This window comes from Xenopus tropicalis, chromosome 10, assembly GCF_000004195.4.
Source record: "Xenopus tropicalis strain Nigerian chromosome 10, UCB_Xtro_10.0, whole genome shotgun sequence".
NCBI classification, from domain to species: domain Eukaryota; kingdom Metazoa; phylum Chordata; class Amphibia; order Anura; family Pipidae; genus Xenopus; species Xenopus tropicalis.
This window is the reverse complement of record NC_030686.2, coordinates 43,232,446-43,254,654: the sequence shown is the minus strand read 5'-3', so window position 1 is coordinate 43,254,654 and position 22,209 is coordinate 43,232,446. Positions and strand designations below refer to the sequence as shown.

The following is a 22,209-nucleotide window of genomic DNA, read 5'->3' as shown; positions in this document are numbered from 1 at the left end:
GCCTTTAGGGATCCTAAAGTTAACCTAAGAGTTTGGCACCCCCAGTGATTTGCTCTCTAATAGTGTAGACCCTTCTGCTGAATGTGAAGATAGAATGGTATTTCTAGCAGGTATCCTGTACTGCTTATACTACGGCAACTGAACCCCATTGCATTATTATTGAAACTATTACTGAACCTTTAGGAAGATGATCTGCTTTGTATAGGTAAACTGACCAGGACCTGCCTCTCTATCCTTGAAGCTCATCTAGCTACTGGGTGACTATGCTACAGGTCCCATGGTCCATTTAGTCGAAACTGGTAGCGGAGAGAATGTACAATGTGGCATTCTGGGAAATGTGAAAGTGACAGTGAAGATGTGTAGACAGACACGAAGGTCACAGAATAGTTAAACAAACATTGTAAGAGCATTGTTGCACAATATAATTCCGTGTTGTGACGTACAGAGCTGAAATAGTTTCTGTGCTATTGTCAAGAGCATCGCAGGCTACGATCTTTGCTTTGCATTGAATTCCAATGTAAATCCTGTGCAAACAGCAGTGGTTTGAGGTGAGGCCTCATCCAGATCAATATTTATTGACTTCCTGACCTGCTATTTATAGGCCCTGTCATCAAAATACAGATGTTTTATTTGTTGCCCAAATGTACGAAAAGGTGGCTGGAGTCATTCAAATGGTTTCTGCCTGGCCTGTTCTGTGAGGCTAAATGGTATGAAAGGGTGGAAAATAGCCAAACTGAATGTGTTATTCAATTTTACCGAGACCAAATCTATTTTTAAAAGAATTACACTAGCTGAAATTTTTTTTATTCTGTCACTGATAAGCTCATTGGTTTTCTCCTCCATTCTGACGCGCTACTGCCTTTCTTTTGCAAAGGGACCGAAATGAGATTTATGGAGTTGGCTGATTAGTTGACAGCAGATCCATTGTGAAGTTGCAGGGATCGGGGTAGGGTTATTGATGCTCTCGTGTTGTGAGTAATTACATCTCGCCTCGGTGAATGTTGTTCGTAAATTATTTATACCGTAGACGCCCACGCAATATTTTCATTATGTTTTTGTTTGGAACAGAATAAAACTGTGCTACCCAGTTTAGAGATCAGCTCACTGCAAAACTGAGCAGGGGACCTTTAAATCAGAGTCTGGGGCTGCCCAGTGGTTGGTTGGGGAGCACGGAAGGCAGAATAGAATGGAGTGGCAATCTGTAGATTCTGGCAAATGCCAGAGGAGCTGCTGTAAGAGATATAAACTCTCACTATTTATTGGACCTATGGGGGGCTGTTTGGGCGTCTGTGTACTTAAAATACCTATGTTGAATCTGAGTCTGGACCTGGTGAGTGCTTACTTGACACCCTGTGTATCCCTGGAACTAAAGCAGGGTGACTGAGCTAAATTTCCCAGCCTGAAGGCCAGTTAGGGGGGGATTTGGGGCGAGTGCTTATTTGTGCCCTGGGTACCCCTGGAACTATAGCGGGGTGACTGTTACCCCAATGTTTCTATATATCTGTAACCTTGTTATGGGCTAAGGGGGCCCAGCCTGAAGGCCAGTTAGGGGGGGATTTGGGGTGAGTGCTTATTTGTGCCCTGGGTACCCCTGGAACTATAGCAGGGTGACTGTTACCCCAATGTTTCTATATATCTGTAACCTTGTTATGGGCTAAGGGGGCCCAGCCTGAAGGCCAGTTAGGGGGAGATTTGGGGTGAGTGCTTATTTGTGCCCTGGGTACCCCTGGAACTATAGCAGGGTGACTGTTACCCCAATGTTTCTATATATCTGTAACCTTGTTATGGGCTAAGGGGGCCCAGCCTGAAGGCCAGTTAGGGGGGGGGGGTGAGTGCTTATTTATGCCCTGGGTACCCCTGGAACTATAGCGGGGTGACTGTTACCCCAATGTTTCTATATATCTGTAACCTTGTTATGGGCTAAGGGGGCCCAGCCTGAAGGCCAGTTAGGGGGGGATTTGGGGTGAGTGCTTATTTGTGCCCTGGGTACCCCTGGAACTATAGCGGGGTGACTGTTACCCCAATGTTTCTATATATCTGTAACCTTGTTATGAGCTAAAAAAGGATTGGGCAAATGTTGTGCGACAATGGGCCTTATGCAGGGAACCAATTACAATTACTTAACACAGATTACAATAGGGTGTTATAGGAACGATCCTTGCTGTATTTCAGACCTTTTTGGATAAGTGGTTTCTGGATAATATATTCATTACCTGTATGTTTTGTTTGTTGTATTGTGACATTTCTTCTATTTTTATTTTAATAGAAAAGCCAAACAGTTAACAGCTTATTTGGCTTAGTTTAGTGAAGCAAAATATGTTCATTAACGGTTTACAAAGGGCTGATTCATTTGGCTCAGTTAGTAGCATAAAAAACAGCAGTGGAAAAAAAGCAGAAACATTAGATCATAACCAGCTGGAAGGAGTCTCCAGTTTTGTTTTGTTAAAAAAAATTTGAAATAAATGAACGTTTCTAGTTCAAATATCAACAAAGAGCACATTCAAAAATGCCTTGCGTTTGTAATGTGGCTGAAAGCCAGAATTCATGGTTGTGGTTTGCTGTGCTTTCTAAAAGGTCCATTGGTTGTTCTGCCGGTTTCAGGCACTGGGAGGGAGAGCGTGCATGACTGTGGCAATGTGGGTTCCTTTATATTCTGACCAGAAACAAATCATTTGATGTTAGAAAGAAGCCACAGGAAATCCCAGAATGTCTTGGTGCTCAACCCTCTCCTGTTCTCATACCTGTGTTTCTCATATTCGAGTTTGAGGCCACAATATAGTGGTTAACTATAGAGTTCATTGTTTTTGTGTGGATAGATTGCTTCTGAAGACCCTAACTGTACTGTAGCTTGGAAAACTTGGAAAATGTTTCCTGCTCAAACCATTCCTTGCTGCAAAAAAGGTTGGGGACCACTGGTGTAGGGGTCAAGAACCATAGAAGATCTATGTGGAGCCAATAAAGGAGCCATTTTTACAGATAGCATTAATGTTTAGACCAAAGTGAAAACTGCACCTTATATTATTCATAATTGCCTACAATATTACAGTTTTTCATTTATCTCATATGTCTCTTTTAAGGGAAATAGCCATTAAAACACTGAGCCCATAAACATGGCACTGCCGTTAGTACACTTTGGGTCTAAGGGGGACTGAGCACATAAACATGGCACTGCCATTAGTACACTTTGGGCCTAGGGGGGACTGAGCCCATAAACATGGCACTGCCATTAGTACACTTTGGGCCTAGGGGGGGCTGAGCCCATAAACATGGCACTGCCATTAGTACACTTTGGGCCTAGGGGGGACTGAGCCCATAAACATGGAACTGCCGTTAGTACGCTTTGGGCCTAGGGGGGACCGAGCCCATAAACATGGCACTGCCATTAGTACACTTTGGGCCTAGGGGGGACTGAGCCCATAAACATGGCACTGCCGTTAGTACGCTTTGGGCCTAGGGGGGACCGAGCCCATAAACATGGCACTGCCGTTAGTACGCTTTGGGCCTAGGGGGGACCGAGCCCATAAACATGGCACTGCCATTAGTACACTTTGGGCCTAGGGGGGACTGAGCCAATAAACACGGCACTGCCATTAGTACACTTTGGGCCTAGGGGGTACTGAGCCCATAAACATGGCACTGCCATTAGTACACTTTGGGCCTAGGGGGGACTGAGCCCATAAACATGGCACTGCCATTAGTACACTTTGGGCCTAGGGGGGACTGAACCCATAAACATGGCACTGCCATTAGTACATTTTGGGCCTAGGGGGGACTGAGCCCATAAACATGGCACTGCCATTAGTACACTTTGGGCCTAGGGGGGGGTGAGCTCATAAACATGGCACTGCCATTAGTACACTTTGGGCCTAGGGGGGACTGAACCCATAAACATGGCACTGCCATTAGTACACTTTGGGCCTAGGGGGAACTGAAGGACTTATTTTTATGCAATAAAACTGTGTCCCTATTAAGCTAAGAACACCCATATTTATTGTTTCCTAATAAAGAATATACTGTATGATCTGTCCCATTTTACATTGTGCCAGCTTTAAAAGCATCCTTTTTGGAACAATAAATATTGCTTTTTCTTTCTGTCAAGGCATCAGTCATACTCTAAAACCATGTCACTCTATTTCGGTAGGCTGGTTTGACATGTATGGGGGCAATAGTGCGATAGCCAGCAGGCAGATCAGGGGTCTCGGAGCAAGTGGTCTCTCAGACCGAGTTGTGGAAAGCAGATGGTGGCATTGTGTGGATTTAATGCAAAGCAGTAAGATCATTGGCAGCATCCATTATACACCCTACGGATCCTAACCCCTGTGCCTGTAGTAGCAGATTCTCTGGTGATGGTCGGGTAACTGCTATTGCAAACACAGCCCATGTGTCAGACAGACTGTTCTAGCTTCATTACATAAAAATAAAACATCAATTCCCCTATCCCCTTCTGCTCTTGACATTTTAAAAGCAGCAAAATTGGGTGTGACTTGCACTCTGATCTGGCAGATTGGGATTATTTTTATTTTCACAGATGGCCCTAGCACTAGGCTTTACAGTTTATTTAAATGTATATGTGGCTGGTTAGAAGTTTAAAGTGGAGCTAATTCAACCCGTATAATATACAATTAGAAGTAAAACATGAGAGCCAAACTTATTTTTGTGTGAACAAAACATTCATTATGTTTGTATTTATACATGTGAGTAGGAGGTGCCATATTGCTCCCCTTAGTAGTTTGGATCTCCATTCTTTAAGTTTACTAAAAAATAATTTAACCATTAAATAAACCCAATAGGGCTGTTCTGCCCCAATAAGGGGTAATTATATCTTAGTTGGGATCAAGTACAGGTACTGTTTTATTATTACAGAGAAAAGGGAATCATTTAACCATTAAATAAACCCAATAGGGCTGTTCTGCCCCCAATAAGGGGTAATTATATCTTAGTTGGGATCAAGTACAGGTACTGTTTTATTATTACAGAGAAAAGGGAATCATTTAACCATTAAATAAACCCAATAGGGCTGTTCTGCCCCCAATAAGGGGTAATTATATCTTAGTTGGGATCAAGTACAGGTACTGTTTTATTATTACAGAGAAAAGGGAATCATTTAACCATTAAATAAACCCAATAGGGCTGTTCTGCCCCCAATAAGGGGTAATTATATCTTAGTTGGGATCAAGTACAGGTACTGTTTTATTATTACAGAGAAAAGGGAATCATTTAACCATTAAATAAACCCAATAGGGCTATTCTGCCCCAATAAGGGGTAATTATATCTTAGTTGGGATCAAGTACAGGTACTGTTTTATTATTACAGAGAAAAGGGAATCATTTAACCATTAAATAAACCCAATAGGGCTGTTCTGCCCCCAATAAGGGGTAATTATATCTTAGTTGGGATCAAGTACAGGTACTGTTTTATTATTACAGAGAAAAGGGAATCATTTAACCATTAAATAAACCCAATAGGGCTGTTCTGCCCCCAATAAGGGGTAATTATATCTTAGTTGGGATCAAGTACAGGTACTGTTTTATTATTACAGAGAAAAGGGAATCATTTAACCATTAAATAAACCCAATAGGGCTGTTCTGCCCCAATAAGGGGTAATTATATCTTAGTTGGGATCAAGTACAGGTACTGTTTTATTATTACAGAGAAAAAGGAAATCATTTCTAAAAATTAGAATAATTTGTTTAAAATGGAGTCTATGGGCGATGGCCTTTCCGTAATTCAAAACTTTCTGGATAACGGGTTTCCGGATAATGGATCCTATACTATATTCTATATTGAGTAAAATGATGGGTAAGTGAGCAGGGCATGTAATAAGTAGCAGCCTTGAACTGTTCCTCATATGTAGGCATGTTTTACATTTACTTCTTAAGTTTAGAATGCTAATAAATGGAAAAATGTGCGTTAACATGGACAGCCAGGCCCAAAATTCACCTAAAATAACAATGGTTATTTGTTTTTTTGTAATTGCAGAACTCCCTGAAAAAGAGGCGGTCATCTGGGAGAATTGACAAGAAGCCATCTCTGCAGGTATTAATTATTGGAAAGGACATTCAGTTCTTGTATGTGCTAATTAATATTGTATGCAGCAAATATAAACGACCCGTGGCCTTGAGTTTAACGAACTTCAGCTGTCAGGAGGATTCTGGGAATTTCAGCACAAAGGTTTCCATGCCCTTTATAAAGTTGCTTGTTTCCCAAAATTCGCTGCTCTCTTCTTAAATGCATTGCAGTATACACAGAATATAAATAACATATGGAAGGAATCTGGGTGTTTTATTACCCAAATGAGAAGGGTATGGCAGCAAAACCTTGATTAAAATTGACCACTGCATGTAACATTGTTGCCTACCTCTACTGTTCTGAGCCATTTTAGGCTGTAGGAGGGTGTTTGGTAGACGTTGAAGTTTCCAACTGCATTTTCCCTATGTTATGTTTTTATTTTGGACCTGTAGATCTGATTGTATTCTGTAAAGGTCCCCATACACGGGCCGATTGTAGCTGCTGATATCGTTCCCTTGGACTGATTCGGCAGCTTATCAGCCCGTATAGGGGCAGAAACGATGGCCATACCCCGACCGATATCAGGCCTGAAATTGACCAGATATCGATCGGGGAGGCTAAAAGATTCAGTCGGATTGGGGACCGCATCGGCTCGTTGGTGCAGTCCCCGAACCGACTGTCCCATTGCTGCCATTATAATTAGATTGTTTGGCCCCAGGGCCAAATGATCAAATTAGCCTACACAGTCCCCGATATCGCCCACCCGTAGGTGGGGATATCGGGTGAAGATCCTCAAGGTCGCCAAGTGAGCAAATCTTCACGTGTATGGGGACCTTAACCCTTGTATGTTAAATGAATGTAATACCAAAATAAGTGGGTTAGGGTGGATTGAGTGGTTTTGGGAGATAAGGGGTGTGGACAGACGTACTAGTCTATAATCAGGGATATCGCAGCTGGAATGTGTATATATAATATAATGAAGTATAGTAGGAAAATGTACTTTAGATTTAGGCACATAAAATGTATGCTTTGTATGATTGTGAAAAAAAACAAAATTGGAGTGTGTGGATTATTCCGAATCATTAGCATTCTTCTCCCGCTGTATAAATCTGCATCTCAATGGTGTCTTGATTAAAGCTTCTGCCTTCATTAAGAAAAAAAGAAAAGGGGTTTTCAAAGTGTTTCCTTGATTACAATGCAGAGGCATGTGTGGAGGAGGCTGGAGGAGAATAAAGTCTTTTCACTTCTGTGCAATGGCATTGAGCAGCCAAAAAAAAGAGGACTCTGTTTTCCTGCCAGTAGATGGGAGAGAGTGTAGCTATCTAACCAGTGTGAGGGCGCAAGAGCTGATATCCAGCGAGTGAGAAAGAGAGAGCTCTGATATCTGGCTGGTAAGAAAGCGAGAGATCTTTCATACTCAAGTGTTGAGAAAATAAGAGAGCTCTGATATCCAGCCTGACCAATTATGTGGCCTGGAATCGGGCAGATCTCAATCGGGCAGGTTAAAAAATCTAGTCGGATCAGGGACCACATCGGCTGGTTGATGCGGTCCCCGGACCGACTTTGCCTATACCCGTTGTTAGAATTCGCATGTATTCTCCCGATATCGCCCACCTGTAGCCTTTTCCCGATATAGCCTTTATATTAGGATTGCACCGAGTCCAGGATTTGGTTCGGGATTCTGCCTTTTTCAGCAGAACTCTAATTTGGGCGAATGCACAATCCTGGCCAAACGGAATCATTTAAAATCACGTGACCTATTGTCACATAAACACGGAAGTTGAAAATGTGAATTAGGATTCGGTTTGGTATTCGCCCGAATCTTTTAGGAAGGATTCGGGGTTTGGCTGAATCTGAAAATAGTGGATTCGGTGCATCCCTAGTTTATATGCTTTTTTTGTTGTTTTTTTTTAAACACACCCAAGAGCTATTTTAGAATTTTTTAAATGCAACTCTTCTAAATGCTCATCAAGAGCAAGAAAATGCAATATGAAAAACATGAAACAAGAATACTGAGTGCTTATTAGTACTGCCAGGCAGAACATAGTGGAGTCGGTTAGCTGATGTGTTTAAGTGCACTCAAACCCGCATCCCCAACACTAAGAGCCTTTAGAAGACTAGTATGAAGCCACACCATATGGCCCCAATGTGAAGTACTTGCTTATGCTCCATCTCTGCCTAGTGCACAACACAGACAGCACAATAATAAATGTAGTAACACCCCATTTGCAGAATGAGTGGGAGTTCATTGTGCTGAGTAGCCAAACTGAGCGTGCTTTGTACTTTAGATTTCTGGTGTCTTTGTGCCTTTATGTGTGTTGCCTTGCCTCAGACACCTGAGAATCTGCTCGATGCATTACAATGAGTCCCACAATAGCTCAGCTGTGTGCAAAGCTACACAGAGCAGCGCTGAAGCATGAAAAGGTTAGTTGGCGATTAGGAAAGGGACATGGGGCTCTTTTGCAAAGCGGTATTTCCTTGAAAGATGCTTACATTAGGAAAGTGCAGTGCTCATGTACTGAAGTTCCTTAGTTGTATTAAGTATATGTTTGGCACATAAATTGATTCTACCACAAGCCTTAATAGTGCATTGTTATTATCTAATTGGGATTTTAGTTTACTATACTTCAGCAAAGCTTTCTTATTCCACCTAAAGGTGCCCCTATACGTGAAGATCCGCTCGCTTGGCGAGGTCACCAAGCGAGCGGATCTTCTCCCGATATCCCCACCTACAGGTGGGCGATATCTGGTAACATGTAGGCTAATTCGATCGTTTGGCCCCAGCAATGGGGCAGTTGGTTCGGGGACCGCATCAACGAGCCGATGCGGTCCCCGATCCGACTAAAGGTGGCCATACACGGGCCGACTATAGCTGTCGATATCGGCAGCTAATCGGCCCGTGTATGGGCAGGGCAGAGCGGCCTGGCCGACCGATATCTGGCCTGAAATTGGCCAGATCTCGATCGGCCAGGTTAGAAAATCCGGTCGGATCGGGGACCGCATCGGCTCGTTGATGCGGTCCCCGATCCGACTGCCCCATTGCCGCCCACATAATCCGATCGTTTGGCCCCAGGGCCAAACGATCGGATTATTTTTTTTTACCTAAATGCTCCCCGATATCGCCCACCCGTAGGTGGGGATATCGGGGGAAGATCCGCTCGCTTGGCGACATCGCCAAGCGAGCGGATCTGCTCGTGTATGGCCACCTTAAATCTTTTAACCTGCCAGATCGATATCTGCCCAATTTCAGGCCAGATATCGCTCGGGCAGGCCCCTCGTTCCTGCCCCTACACGGGCAGATAAGCTGCTACAATCGGCCCGTGTATGGCCACCTAAATCAGTAACAGACCCTCTTTAGGCAGCAATGTATTCATTGTAAATTAGCCTTTATGGCTGTTCCACGCTAGTTTCCAGATAAACTAGGGAGCCAAGCTGGAAGGCCAATGAGAATAGCTCCTGCTGTTTGTATTCTTAGTAAATGTGAGTAGATATCAGCAATGCCTGCCATAAAGCAAGGCATGACAGCTGTGTTTTGTCAGAAAAGAAGTAGAGGCAGTCACATGAAGTACCAGGATGTTCATGTCTCTGCTCAAGCATTTACTACATTCAGTCATTATAACAGAAGAGATGTTGTTTCTCTCTGTATTAAAGGGTCATTTCTTAAAAGAATTCTGTCATGGGAAAACATGTTTTTTTCAAAATTCATCAGTAAATAGAGATAGAGCTTCTCCAGCAGGATCCTGCATTGTAATCTGTTTTTCAAAACACAAACATTTAATTTTGAAATGTCACATGGGGCTAGCCATATTTTACATTTCCCAGGGTGCTACAGCCGTGTGACCTGTGCTCTGATAAACTTCAGTCACACTTTACTGCTGCGCTGCAAGTTGGAGTGATATCCCCCCCCCTCCCCCCCAGCAGCCGATCAGCAGAACAATGGGAAGGGAGCAATAGCAGCTCCCAGTAGGTATCAGAATAGCACTCAATAGTAAGAAATCCAAGTCCGGCTTGGGACTCCTCCAGTTACATGGGAGTAGGAGAAACAATTGCTTAGCTGAAAGCAGTGCTAATATGTAGCGCTGGCTCCTTCTGAAAGCTCAGACTCAGGCACACTTTACTGCTGCGCTGCAAGTTGGAGTGAACCCCTCCCAGCAGCCGATCAGCAGAACAATGGGAAGGGAGCAAGATAACAGCTCCCAGTAGGTATCAGAATAGCACTCAATAGTAAGAAATCCAAGTCCGGCTTGGGACTCCTCCAGTTACATGGGAGTAGGAGAAACAATAGGTTAGCTGAAAGCAGTTCTAATGTGTAGCGCTGGCTGAAAGCTCAGACTCAGGCACAATGCACTGAGATGGCGCCTACACACCAATATTACAGCTTAATATACATTTGTTGGTTCAAGAATAACATTTTAAATGGCAGAGGGAATTATTTGCTATGTAACAGTGTCATTTAGAAAGAAAAAGAAAAAAAAAATCGTGACAGTTTCTCTTTAAACCCAGTGGTATGGGAGATACTGCCTGTGTGCAGTCTGATTACCAGGAGCGTGTGTAATCCCTTGCTATATTGCAAGTGTCTGCCTTTGACTATTTTGTGATATAGAAGTATAATAGCTTCTAGCTTAATGGAGTAGAAATGTAGTAATTAAGCGGCTTGGCTCATTTATAGTCTAGGTATGTACTAGAGCACAATTTTTAAAGGCTGTTTGCAGCCATGTTATCTAACTGCATTTACTGTAGCAGATAATCTGTTTTACATCTTTAGCGAAGTTATAAAAAATCCTGTGTTAGGAATTTATAGGCTGGTGATACAAGAGCTCTAATGGTTTGCCAGTGTCATGTTATAACGCACTCTCCTGCTCCGAGCATTTCACAGTCTGGTGATATTTAACTATAATGGCAAAAATAGCTTTTCCTCCCTCTGTAGGAGCTGCCGCTGTCTCTTTGATGAGTTTTTCACACTTAATCTCTTGTTTAACAAGTTGGTTACCCTGAGCTTTAATGTGCTGGGCTTTGTTATGATCTCAACAGTAAAAGCCTTTGTAAAATTCACTTATCTGCAGGAAATAAAATATTGTCTTCTTCAGGAATGCACAAATGTACAGAATTAATGTTGCCTTTACTTTAACAACAGAAAGAGCACAATGCTAGAATTTGGGATAGGTTCCATGTTAGGGATACCAGTTTTAACCTAAAATTCAAGACAGGGTTAAATTAAAATTAATACAGATTGCCTTGAATTCACATTAGGGTTCCAGGTGCCCATGAACTCGGGGCAGGGGTGCCTCAGAACTCGGGGCAGGGGTGCCTCAGAACTCGGGGCAGGGGTGCCTCAGAACTCGGGGCAGGGGTGCCTCAGAACTCGGGGCAGGGGTGCCTCAGAACTCGGGGCAGGGGTGCCTCAGAACTCGGGGCAGGGGTGCCTCAGAACTCGGGGCAGGGGCGCCTCAGAACTCGGGGCAGGGGCGCCTCAGAACTCGGGGCAGGGGCGCCTCAGAACTCGGGGCAGGGGCGCCTCAGAACTCGGGGCAGGGGCGCCTCAGAACTCGGGGCAGGGGCGCCTCAGAACTCGGGGCAGGGGCGCCTCAGAACTCGGGGCAGGGGCGCCTCAGAACTCGGGGCAGGGGCGCCTCAGAACTCGGGGCAGGGGCGCCTCAGAACTCGGGGCAGGGGCGCCTCAGAACTCGGGGCAGGGGCGCCTCAGAACTCGGGGCAGGGGTGCCTCAGAACTCGGGGCAGGGGTGCTTAGAACTCGGGGCAGGGGTGCCCCTAGAACTTAGGGCAGGCTCCATGTAGCATTTGCAACAGCAGGCAAATCACTTGCAGGGATGGCCTAGACATTACAATAACATTAACCCATTATTTGCCATGAAATTAATCTTGAAATTACATTTAACCTACAATTCACCCATGCATTTATCTAGAACAGGGGTCCGCAACCTTTTTTTTTTTTTTTTTTTTTACCCCTGAGCAATATTTAAATTAAAAAGGGTTTGGGAACAACACAAGCATGAAAAATGTTCCTAGGGGGAACCAAATAAGGGCTGTGATTGGCTATTTGGTAGCCTCTATGTGGACTAGCAGCCTACAGGAGGCTCTGTTTGGCAGTACTTCTGGTTTTTTAACCAAAACTTGCCCCCAAGCCAAAAATTAAAAAAATAAGCATCTTCTTTGGGGCCACTGGGAGCAACATCCAAGTTGTTGGTGAGCAACATGTTGTCCCTGAGCCACTGGTTCTAAATTTACTTTAGGGTTAACACGGACTTCAGCCTACACATTTTTTTTTCAAAGTAGAATTTATCAGTTCAAGATAGAATAAGCAACCATTCATATTCCTATTTCAAGAGAGGACTAACATTAAATTTAGCCTATGTAATTGGTATTATTTGTACTTTCTATGTTTCTCTAAACCAACCTGTAAGTTAGTTACCCATTATACGAATTACTCTTAGCGTTCTACACACACATATACATATATATATATATATATATATATATGTATATATATATATATATATATGTATATGTATATATATATATATATGTATATATATATATATATATATATATATATATATATATATATATATATATATATATATATATATATATATATATATATATATATATATATATATATATATATATATATATATATATACATTGTACTCTTGTTTTGGCCTAGAACTTTCTAAATCTGTGTAGCTGGTTTAAAAACGAATGATATTCTTTTGTACTTCCAGGAGGACAGCGCTGATCTAAAATGCCAGCTGCACTTCGCTAAAGAAGAGTCTGCTTTAATGTGTAAAAAGCTGACAAAATTAGCAAAAGACAATGACAATATGAAAGAAGATCTGACGAAGTACAGGTCGATGTATGGTGACATGGACAGTTCATTGTCTGTCGAGGAGTTGGCCAACTCACCACATTCCAGAGAGGCAGAGCTGAAGGTCCACCTCAAGCTGGTGGAAGAAGAAGCCAACCTCTTAAGCCGAAGGATAGTAGAGCTTGAGGTTGAAAACAGGGGCCTGAGGGCCGAGATGGATGAGATGAAAATACACCATGACCGTGAACTACTTAGCCAAGATGGCAGATTTGCTTTTCCACCTGGAGAATCTGGGGACAATTTTGTGGAACTTAGGAGGCATCTGCAGTTTGTAGAGGAAGAGGCTGAGCTCCTCAGGAGATCAATGATGGAGTTAGAGGACCAAAACAAGCTACTTATGAATGAACTGAATAAATATAAGTCTGATCATGACCTAGACATCACTTTGTCAGAGGACAGCTGCTCTGTCATTAGTGAACCCTCTCAAGAGGAACTTACAACTGCTAAGATGCAGATCAGTGAACTTAGTGGGAAGGTCAAGAAACTCCAGTATGAGAACCGAGTGCTCCTTTCAAACCTTCAGCGTTATGACTTGGCATCCTGCCAGGCCACGAGGCCTTTAATGGAGACTGACGCAGAGGCAGGAGACTCTGCCCAATGTGTCCCATCCCCTCTTTGGCGAGAAGGACCTATTGGAGGAGAAACAGATGCTGCAGACTCCAAGGAACAGGAAGGCAAAGGCAACACTAGGTCTCCCAACGTTAGTCACTCTTCTCCATCCAAGTTAATAAAGGTGAAGGAACTAGAAACCCTTCTTGGCATCACGACACAGGCTGGTTTAATAAGCAAAGCTATTGAAGTCTTGAAGTCAGATTACAATGGATTCCCATCAGGCGTGAAACTGCGCACGGATAACGATTGTGGGGACCTTCTGTTAACGGAGGCAATTGATAACAGTGAGATGACCAGTGACTCTAAGCTGATCGGTGCCATTTTTTCAAGACTTGCGGTGCTGCAGCAAGAGCTGAATTGCTTTACAAAAAAGGTGGATGCACTAGGGGCCTGTTGCAAAGAGCAGATGGATTCTTCAGCATCACTGCCAGAAGCAGCATCTACTGATACCTCAAAAGACTCTTCCAGGAAGGAGCACTGTTCCAACGTGCAGGTGAGTTTTACATTCATTTCCATGATTAGACCTTTCCTGCCCCCCCCTTACTGATGGTTTCTTTCTTTTTTTTATTTAACTTGCCATGTTCTGCCCGCTTTAACTGAGAAACCCAATCTCTGTGTACATTTATCTCTTTCTAAAGCTACATGTAATAACTGACTAACAACCTTCTGCCTGCTTGGTGGCCACAGCCAAGATAGGACTCTGTGCTCAGAGTGTGCAAAGATACCCTTCCAAAAAGATCATTGTTATGTTATTGCAATGTGCCTAAATAGTGTAAGTGTCTGTTAGGGACAAAAACCTTATGTAGCAACCTAAGTAAAGTTTGCCCAAGTCCAGTATGTCTCAGCAGCCAGTCATGGTTTTCATTCATTATATTAATTGTAAAGTAACTTCCAATTGGTTGCTATGGACTTCTAGACCCGGGTATACTTTGCCAGTTTTTCAACATCGCCACCAAATCCTGCTGACATTTAAACAGAAATGTTGTCAATAATACTGATTGATCGTTACTGTTAATTTGCGTGGGGTGGAGAGTGGGAAATAACCTTTTTGTCTGTTATTTAGAACTTTATAGATTCATTAAAAACAAGTAGAATTAAGAATAAAATATCCAGATAGTAGGATCAGCACTCAGATTGTCTAATATAATTAAGCGTGACAGTCGTTGGTTTTTAGGCTTTTACATCTAACTTTAGAAAAGGCCAAAATAATATAGCCTAGTCTTACTAGCACTCCAGTACACCTTTGGAATTTTTGGTATGTTCTAGGCAAGCAGTGTTTTTAGTAAGTATCCCAAGGGAATGCTATTACTGGTTAACGCCTTTGTGATAGGTATAGCAGATATTATAAATGACCATTGATGAAAGTGCCCATGGGGCAGCCGTAGTTTATTAGTCTATTCCATACAAAGGCGAGGCAGAATAAAAAGTCCTGTTATGTGAAATGCTGTCAAATAAACAGGTCGTAAGGCCATTTAACAAGTTGCTGTTATGTTCCTTTTATTCTTTTTTTTTAAATCTTCTTGAGCAGGGTCAGACTGGGAAAAATCCCGTTGGGCCCAGCGGCCCAGACCCAATCCTTGCCGGCGTTCCCCCTGCCTGACCACTCCTCCCCTGACGCGTTAAATTTACTTGCTCGGGGGAGGACGTCGGGTGGGGGGCTCTGCGAGGGGGGTTAGGGGGGCCTGTGCGGGGGGGGGAGGGGGGCCGGCACGGGCACCTTCAGGGCCCCTGGGCCGGGAGCCCCGGTGGGCCCTTCACCCCCCCAGTCCAACCCTGTTCTTGAGGCATTCTCCATGGAGAACATTAGCTCCCCTAGTGGTCATGACATTAACTGAAATAGAATTGCAAGACTAAGGGGCCCTTTTACAAAACCTCGATTAAGTATTTATTTCATTTCGGAATGTCCACGATAATTTCGTTAAAGTTCCACTTTTCCGTGGTTTTCGTTAAGTTGCACAAAAAAAGTCGTACTACAAACATTTCGGAATTCATTCAAGCTTTGGTATCGTGATCTTTTCGCCAGGTTGGATCTGTCGAGTGCCATTAAGGCTTCCAAAATCATACATTGAAGGTTTCAAAGCCATAAAGGCTTTCATGCCATTTACAAACGTTCGGATCCGAAAATTTTCTGGCTTTCAGAAGGCAATTACGATATTTTCGTACAAACGATAAAAGCGATTTTGTGACATTTTAGAACATCAGAAATTATCGTGGTTACTCCAAATTCTGAAATCGTTATTGTAAGCCCAAAAAATTTGGACTTTAGTGAATGGGCCCCTTATTATATCCTTTTCTGATAAAAAAAAAAAAATACCAGCTTTCCTATACTTTTATCTTTTTTCCCTATTAATAACATTGGGATCAAACATCATTTTTACCGGCCAGGTCAGTAAAATACCGGCTTTCCTATATTTTTCTCTTTTTTCCCTATTAATAACATTGGGATCAAGCATCATTTTTACTGACCAGGTCAGTTAAAATACCAGCTTTCCTATATATATTTTTCTCTTTTGTCCCTATTAATAACATTGGGATCAAACATCATTTTTACTGGCCAGGTCAGTAAAATACCGGCTTTCCTATATTTTTCTCTTTTTTCCCTATTAATAACATTGGGATCAAGCATCATTTTTACTGGCCAGGTCAGTAAAATACCGGCCAGGTGGCAACCCTATGTGTAACACTCCCTTGAGTGAACATTATATGTATGTTTAGGGTACTCTCACTCTGGTTTTATTATCCCGTTTTTAGTTTAGACATAATTTAGTAAAAGCCAGTTTGCACAAGGCCTAATAACCCATAGAAACCAACCATATGTTTGTTTTTAAACATGCAACCTGTAAATACTACGTTTGCTATATGTTATTTAAACCTAGCTAATTGAGAAAATGTGTTGGGCAATTACAGTCTATAATAGAACATGACTATATATTTCAAATTCCCTCTTAAAGCAAGCAATGTAACGCCCTTCTCACAATTGCTGTTAGAATCAGTGACCTGCATTTTACTGCCGAGCAGATAGATGGATAATTGGTTTATAGCCATAAAATCCTTGTTCTTTAATAATAGCATGTCGGCCCATTCCCCATCCTGCCTCTGCCCCCGGGCTACTTTCTGTAGCCATTACTAATCATGTGTGCTCATTACATACCGACGCTGCGGCTCTTTGTTCTTTGGAACGTGAAAGAGTGCCCAGTAAAAAAAATAAAAAGCCACTTGTACATTTTTTTCCCCTGTTGGGGTTCTGACTTCTGTCGCTTCACGTGTTTTATTGCTTTCATTTAAGTGGCAGTTCTTTCCCAGAAGTGACGTCACCAAACCAGAGATGGTTATAAAACCATTGTGCTTCATGTGGCGAGGGATTCTGGATAATCTCATGTAGATGTAAACACAGGTTTTTACAGTAGATCAGTCCATAGACTTCTTTTTAAAAAATTGATTTAGTGTCCGTTTCTATTTTTTCCGTTATTTAGTAGATCGGGATATCAGTATTTGTTATTTATTAGCCTTTATTATCTGCTTGTGCTCCAGCCGCAGCAGCCTCTATAGGAATTGCAGTAAAAAATACATGGAAAACTAGAATGTACAGCACTTGGCAGTCAGATGCATGACTATAAAAGCCATAAATCTCTTTGACAGGTTATAGGTATATGTACAACAAAGGATTACTGTCAGGTTATTTATGCTTGGATTAATGAAAGGAATAGACAAGGATCTCTGGGTAGAATAACCTGTACCCAAATACAGGCATGGGACCTGTTATCCAGAATGCTCGGGACCTGGGGTTTTCCCGGATAAGGGGGTCTTTCCGTAATTTAGATCTCCATACCTTAAGTCTACTAAAAATCATAAAAATGTAAAATAAACCTAATAGGATTGTTTTGTCTTCAATAAGGATTACTTATGTCTTGGTTGGGACAGTACAGGTACTGTTTTATTATTACAGAGAAAAGGGAATCATTTAACCATTAAATAAACCCAATAGGGCTGTTCTGCCCCCAATAAGGGGTAATTATATCTTAGTTGGGATCAAGTACAGGTACTGTTTTATTATTACAGAGAAAAGGGAATCATTTAACCATTAAATAAACCCAATAGGGCTGTTCTGCCCCCAATAAGGGGTAATTATATCTTAGTTGGGATCAAGTACAGGTACTGTTTTATTATTACAGAGAAAAGGGAATCATTTAACCATTAAATAAACCCAATAGGGCTGTTCTGCCCCAATAAGGGGGTAATTATATCTTAGTTGGGATCAAGTACAGGTACTGTTTTATTATTACAGAGAAAAGGGAATCATTTAACCATTAAATAAACCCAATAGGGCTGTTCTGCCCCCAATAAGGGGTAATTATACCTTAGTTGGGATCAAGTACAGGTACTGTTTTATTATTATTATTATTATTAATAATAATAATAATAATAATAATAATAATATAGAGAAAAAGGAAATCATTTTTAAAAATTGGAATTATTTGTTTATAATGTAGTCTAAGGGAGATTGCCTGACTGTAATTCGGAACTTTCTAGATAATGGGTTTCCGGATCCTATACCTGTACTTACTCAGTTTTTAGAGGAAAGTAATGTAAAGAAGTCAGTAAGTCTACCCCTTACTTATAAATAGGACGCATTTTCCATTTAAACCTAATAGCTGTGTTTGAAAAACCCAAAGCCTTGAATTGTTGGCCAGTGTTTGACAGACCGCAGGATCCTCTGTTTGTGTCCTCGTCTGTTTGGTTTTTGTTACCCGCAAGGCATATTGTATCCTTCCCTTTCCATAATGAGCTGTTTGGAAGCAATGAACAGCATAATCCTCCTGTACTGCCACATTAACAGATGGCTGCTCTGTAAACATTCCGCTTGTCACTGAGAAAAAAAAGGAACTGTACAGCTTGTGTCTTCTACCCATGGCTGCTTCCATTTACTTCTAGGATCCGATAAGAACTTTAATATCTAAAATGGGCAGGAGTGCTGCTTACAATGGGGGGGACCAGATAGGATCTGTGCCACTGTGACAGAATGCTCTGTTATACAGATAGCTAGAATCTCAGCCATAAAGCAGGGCAGGACTGCTGCTTACAATGGGGGGATCAGATAGGATCTGTGCCACTGTGACAGAATGCTCTGTTATACAGATAGCTAGAATCTCAGCCATAAAGCAGGGCAGGACTGCTGCTTACAATGGGGGGATCAGATAGGATCTGTGCCACTGTGACAGAATGCTCTGTTATACAGATAGCTAGAATCTCAGCCATAAAGCAGGGCAGGACTGCTGCTTACAATGGGGGGATCAGATAGGATCTGTGCCACTGTGACAGAATGCTCTGTTATACAGATAGCTAGAATCTCAGCCATAAAGCAGGGCAGTACTGCTGCTTACAATGGGGGGGATCAGATAGGATCTGTGCCACTGTGACAGAATGCTCTGTTATACAGATAGCTAGAATCTCAGCCATAAAGCAGGGCAGGACTGCTGCTTACAATGGGGGGATCAGATAGGATCTGTGCCACTGTGACAGAATGCTCTGTTATACAGATAGCTAGAATCTCAGCCATAAAGCAGGGCAGGACTGCTGCTTACAATGGGGGGATCAGATAGGATCTGTGCCACTGTGACAGAATGCTCTGTTATACAGATAGCTAGAATCTCAGCCATAAAGCAGGGCAGGACTGCTGCTTACAATGGGGGGATCAGATAGGATCTGTGCCACTGTGACAGAATGCTCTGTTATACAGATAGCTAGAATCTCAGCCATAAAGCAGGGCAGGACTGCTGCTTACAATGGGGGGATCAGATAGGATCTGTGCCACTGTGACAGAATGCTCTGTTATACAGATAGCTAGAATCTCAGCCATAAAGCAGGGCAGGACTGCTGCTTACAATGGGGGGGGGATCAGATAGGATCTATGCCACTGTGACAGAATGCTCTGTTATACAGATAGCTAGAATCTCAGCCATAAAGCAGGGCAGGACTGCTGCTTACAATGGGGGGATCAGATAGGATCTGTACCACTGTGACCGAATGCTCTGTTATACAGATAGCTAGAATCTCAGCCATAAAGCAGGGCAGGACTGCTGCTTACAATGGGGATCAAATAAGATATATGCCACTTTATAACAGAGCATTCTGTCACAGTGGCACAAATCCAATATAAATCTGATACTCACTGTATGTGACAGTCCTGCCCTACTTTATCAGATGACAACATCTTGTAGCAAAAGTACAGTATAAAAATGTTTCTCCTGTGCCATCTAAAAAGCAGAAGATGAAATATGTACCTGTGTTGTGTATATAAGGGATTATGTTTAATTAAATGAACATAAATATTTCTGAGCAGAAAAAATGGTTGCTACACAGCACGCTCTTGTTACCCAGAGTTCTATTTTACCCCCGCATGATGCTAATATGTAGCGCTAATCTCCCCTCGCTCCCTTGTTCACTGCATGGGCACCATAACCGGTGTTTGCACATCTTCTTCCCTTCTCTTTCTCTTCCCCTTGTTTTTTTCCCCATAACAACTCCCCAGCTCACTTGTCTGCTCATTGTGTGTTTCCTTCTCCTCTCCACTTTGTCCTTCTCCACTGTCACAAAACTCTTCTTCCTTTTCCTCCTCTTTTTCATTTTGTGATTTTTATCTGTATTTTTTGTTACTGTTTCTGAGACCCATTTATTTTATTTGTTTTTTTTTTATTTATTCCGCCCCTTTTATTCCTCCCTTTTTCCCCGCCTTTCTCGTTCTGTTCTTCATTAACTTCCCCGTGCATGCAGCAGCCTGAGTGTAGGAACTTGCGCCAGAAGGAGGAGCCTTGTACAGAGAAACAAGATGGCGACCATAATTGTGACCAGACCAGAAGCTACAAGACCTACCAGCCTGAGGATAACGATTCCTATGCAGCGGAAGTAAGTCCTGAGTTTATGATCAATATTGTTTAGCGTTATATTTTTGAATTATTAAACTCTCTTAACAATCAGTCTGCTCTTGGGTTACCAGGATGGCTGAGCCTAGCAACCAGTTTGTATTTTGAATTCCAGATTTGCTAGATTCAGAATTACTATTGTTATTACTAATGCCCACACAATATTAATTGGTGGAAAAGGCATCCTATACAACATCAGTAACGTAAACTAACAAGCCCCTCTACTTAAACAGCCTCCTTCTTCTGACTGGTGGAGGGATCTTGTTTAAAGCCCTTTGTCTACATCCATAAAAAAGTGGTCTTTGTGGAATATTGGCTTAACCTTCTGAGTTATCCATTAAGTACCAAGGAATCTAACCCAAACCCTCTTTAATTCTGGATATGATTATTCTGACCCATCAAATGTTCAGTTGCTAACTCCTCAACAATTATTATTGTTATACTGCTTAATTCTGCAAACCATGCCCAACTGCCAGTATCATGGCGGTGCCCCCTGCACCCAATCCTGAAGAACCTGTTACTGGGTTATATCCATGTATCATCTATTGGATTCGAGTGTATAAGGCTCTGTAATGAATATGTAAAGAATAAGAAATATCAGGGATTGTCCGGGATTAGTTGGAGGTACTACACAGGTTGGACATGCAATATTTTCTAAATATGGGTGAGGCTGCCCAAATGCTTTGTGGCATTCTTCAAAGACATCAAATAGGAAAGGACAAGCAGCTTTTATTTATGTCAAAAGAAGAAATAAGGAAAAATATATGATGGATAGACATTACCCCCACCCTTTTTGGGAAAAGCTGATTCAGTTGGGTTGTTTAAAAAAGTGCAAAATCACTAGCTGAATTTATATATACTTCATTCCATAGAATGACCTTTCTGTGGAAGACCTGTCTGTCTTAAGGTGGCCATACACGGGCCAATTGTAGCTGCCAATATTGGTCCCTTGGACAGATTCGGCAGCTTATCGGCCCGTGTAGGGGCAGAAACGATGGCAATGCCCGACCGATATCTGGCCAGATATCGATCGGGCAGGTTAAAAGATTCAGTCGGATCGGGGACCGCATTGGCTCGTTGATGCGGTCAAATAACAAAATGTTTCAGTGGAATAAACAAACCATTTATTGGCTCTAAATCAATTAACAAACAATTCAAATTTAAACAATAAACATACTATACCAAACAGACAGGTGCATCCCAGTGCCTCATGGTACCCCGTTTCGCACCATTGGGTGCTTCATCAGAGGAGGTGTGGCATACTCGTGTCACTTCCTTTTTATACCCCCCTATATATATGATTCATGCAACATACAGGGTTAACATCGTTGATGCGGTCCCCGAACTGACTGTGCCATTGCCACCGTTAGAATTCGATCGTTTGGCCCTGGGACCTACATTTGCCCGATATTGCCCACCCGTAGGTGGGGATATCGGGAGAAGATCCGCTTGCTTGGCAACCTTGCCAAGCCAGCGGATCTTAACGTGTATGGGCACCTTTAGGCTCAGAATGATCCAACCAACCACTGTGAAGTGATGGATTTTGGGACTTAAAGTTCCTAGGGAATTTGTGCACCAAAGGGAATCCATCACTTGACAATGGAACAAGGTGAGGGATGGGGTTGCATGACACTGTGAGCCCAAGTGATGCTGGGAAATGGTTCCTATGGGTCAGATATAAACCATCATGGTTTTCTTTCCATCTGTGGAATCAGTTATGTCTGTAATGAAAAAAATATATTTTTTTTTCTGGCAGTCCAGACAGTGTTTATGTTAGTGCT

General features: G+C 42.4%; 2 protein-coding genes across 4 annotated transcripts in view; one reads left to right on the top strand and one right to left on the bottom strand.

The window, feature by feature from the left end:
• tldc2 (TBC/LysM-associated domain containing 2) overlaps positions 1–22,209 on the bottom strand; it is a 114,095-nt gene that overhangs the window by 48,616 nt on the left and 43,270 nt on the right. The window lies entirely within an intron of this gene.
• The window catches only part of soga1 (suppressor of glucose, autophagy associated 1), a 61,667-nt gene that overhangs the window by 22,070 nt on the left and 17,388 nt on the right, over positions 1–22,209 (top strand). Inside the window, exons 4-6 of one of the 2 annotated variants that reach the window (XM_004918495.4) lie at positions 5,981–6,037; positions 12,754–14,001; positions 20,283–20,411. In XM_004918495.4, coding sequence (XP_004918552.2) covers positions 5,981–6,037; positions 12,754–14,001; positions 20,283–20,411 — 1,434 coding nt within the window. Of the gene's footprint in view, positions 1–5,980; positions 6,038–12,753; positions 14,002–20,279; positions 20,412–22,209 lie in introns of both variants that reach the window. The other variant, XM_002942285.5, reaches the window with a different exon arrangement.